Source organism: Carlito syrichta, unplaced genomic scaffold (genome assembly GCF_000164805.1).
Source record: "Carlito syrichta isolate Samal-C Ts95f unplaced genomic scaffold, Tarsius_syrichta-2.0.1 Scaffold313184, whole genome shotgun sequence".
In the NCBI taxonomy this organism is placed as follows: Eukaryota; Metazoa; Chordata; class Mammalia; order Primates; family Tarsiidae; genus Carlito; species Carlito syrichta.
The window spans coordinates 179,556-182,400 of record NW_007257280.1 but is presented as its reverse complement, the minus strand read 5'-3'; the positions used below and the strand labels follow the sequence as shown (position 1 = coordinate 182,400).

Sequence of the window (2,845 nt, the reverse complement as noted above, 5' to 3'; positions counted from 1 at the left end):
GCCACCGCAGCCTCGGCCTGCTGGGCTCCGGTGATCCTTCCGCCTCAGCCTTCCAAGTAGCCGGAATTACTGACATGCACTACCACGCCCGGCTGATTTTTTGATTTATTGTAGAGATGAGGTCTCGCTGCCCAGGCGGGTCTCGATAGTTTATGCTTTTTTAACGAAAAAACACGCATTTTTAACGAAGAAACACGCATTGGAACCTATCCTAGGATCAGACTGTGAACACTTTTCATTAAATAATTACAGTTAGGGAAAGAAAAGGGGGAAATGGGCTTCTCTGCTTGTTTTGTACTGCCTCATTCAAGGTCCTGTGGTTGAGTTGTCTTTTGTTTGTGTGTCACCTGACCTAAGGATAAAAGGTTATGAAGTTTAGAAAAAAACTAGAGTATTTCTAATATTGGTTTAGTACCTGACCTGAGGTAAGAGTAAGTCAAGAATCTGTGATGATAATTCTCCCCCTTTCGTCCTATCTTCCATTTTCTAAACTCAAGTTGTGATAAAAGCAATTGAGCTGTAGGTAAAAAAAAAATTTCTCCAAATCCTTTGCATCGCTTTTAACTTGTGTGGTTCAATGGCCCCTAGAAGAGACGTTTCCCCACCTCCCTTCATACTTTTTAATCTTTGTTTACCACAAAAAAAAAAAAAAAAGGAAGAAAGGGAAGGAAGGAGGGAGAGAGGGAGGGAGAGAGGGAAAGACAGACTAGTTGAGAGGTTCTGAACCCTGGCTGTAAGTTAGAATTACCTGGGGGCTTTTCAAACTCTTGATGCTTAGGCTGCATCCCATATTGGTGGTGTCAAAATTGACGAGTTCAAAAACTGTTTTGAGCAGTGGAAAAAGCGTCATGATAGGTGTATTGCATCAAGTAGAGAGTACTTTGAAGGTGACTGAAGTTCAAACGTGGGAATAAAATACACAACTTCTAATAAATAAATTCTGGGTGTTTTAGGTTCCCCCTATATATTCTGGCTATGCAGATAAAAGATTATTTCCCCTTTTGCTATGTATAATGATAATGGGCATTTGCATTTTCTCAGATGAAGCAAGTTATAAGAAGTTTATTGTATCAGAAACTAGCTTTGGACCTCTTTTAATTTGTTTTGAAATAGAGAACTTAAGCTACTCATTTTTATTTTATTTTTTGCATTGGTTAGAGACCTGCAGACTTCAATCAGATGGATTCTCACACCCATTTGTAGGTGACTGCCTCTGACCCTGTTGCTCATCCTATTTGCTCAGCAAGAGAGCCTGGTGATTTTTATTTGATAATATACAAGTCTTGAGATTTGGAGAATTAGTAGTCCACCTTGAAACTGACTTGCTTTGTGCTTTTGAGAAAGCTACTTCGATTTGTTATAAGTCTGGTTAACATATATCTTTTTCATTTTGTTTCAGGGACAGTTGGATTTTTTTCCTGTTTCTTGTTTATTGCTAAAATCTACAGTGTGGTGAAAGTGGAGTAAAGTATTTCCCCAAAGGCTTCCAGGCACATCACCATTACCTTTGAATATCTATATATCTACAAGACCATCAATAGAGATATATATGTATGCCCCTAATTACATAAATTTAAAGTATATATGAATGCAAAATCTCATTGTCTGGCCTCTGTTGTATGAAACAAAATACCGATTGTATGGAAGAAAACAGGTTGGGAAACATATTTATTCTAAGTCATATTTTCCTGAAAAGACACCACAAAAATATTTAATTTAAAGCAATTAGAAGCTGAGCGCGGTGGCTCATTCCTGTAATCCCAGCACTTTGGGAGGCTGAGGCAAGAGGATTGCCTAAGCCCATGGGTTTAAGACTAGCCTGAGCAACATGGCAAAACTTCGTCTCTACAATAAATAAAAAAATTAACTGGGCATGGTAATGCACACCTGTAGTTCTAGCTACTTGGAAGACTGAAGTGAAAGAATTGTCTGAGTCCAGCAGGTTCAGGCTGCAGTGGCTGTGAGCATGCCACTGCACTCCAGCCTGGGTGACAGAGTGAGACTCCAACTCAAAAAAATAATTAGTAACCCACATTTTTAAAATAAAAAAGTAAGTAAATAAATAAAGCAATTAGCGAAAGAGAGGCACATTTCTTTAAAAATTAAAGTTGCGTATCACACTGGTTTACAGCTGAAATTATTTTTCTTCTTTCTTCCTCATATTGCTCAGTGTCTAATTATTCCGACATAACTATTGTCAAATAAATCTTATGTAAAACGTGCATTTTTCTAACTGAAGTTTATTATACAAATTATGTTACCTTTGTATCTGGGTAATCATTTTAAAAATATACATTGGTTTAGCATATAAAGTTTGTGGAGTATCTTATTTCTCAATTAAGTCTGCACATTTCTGGTTGCTGAATGTCTATTTCTGTCTACTATCCTTTGAAGGCTGAGAATGTCCCAGTTTGACTTAGTTGTATGTAGATAATAAATCTTTGGAGTCAATTTTCTTGGGTTTATTTGCTTTGATGAAACAATAGTCAAATATCACAGCTCCCAAAATTTGCAAATATTCTTCAAGTTTGTAGTTTTGGGGGAGCAGTCATGAAAATCACACTTTTAGCCAGGTTCGGTGGCTCAGCCTATAATCCCGCGCTTTGGGAGGTTGAGGTGAGTGGATTGCCTGAGCCCGCGGGTTCGAGACCCACCTGGGCAACTTGGCGAGACCTCATCTTTACAATAATTCAAAAAATTAGCTGGGCGTGGTATCGCGCGCCTGTAGTTCCAGCTACTTGGAAGGCTGAGGCGGAAGGATCGCCGGAGCCCCGCAGGTCGAGGCTGCGGTGGCCGGGAGCGGCCATTGCACCCCAGTCTGGGCGACAGAGTGAGACTCCAACTC

The 2,845-nt window shown here is 39.4% G+C and overlaps 1 protein-coding gene across 1 annotated transcript in view; it reads left to right on the top strand.

Moving 5' to 3' along the window:
* Window positions 1-1,601, top strand: part of LOC103272741 (transmembrane 9 superfamily member 2-like) — a 118,098-nt gene extending 116,497 nt beyond the window's left edge. The window contains exon 17 of the mRNA XM_021718655.1: window positions 1,400-1,601. Coding sequence (XP_021574330.1) covers window positions 1,400-1,467 — 68 coding nt within the window. The 3' untranslated portion in view covers window positions 1,468-1,601. The remainder of the gene's footprint in view (window positions 1-1,399) is intronic.
* Window positions 1,602-2,845: the final 1,244 nt, after the last annotated feature.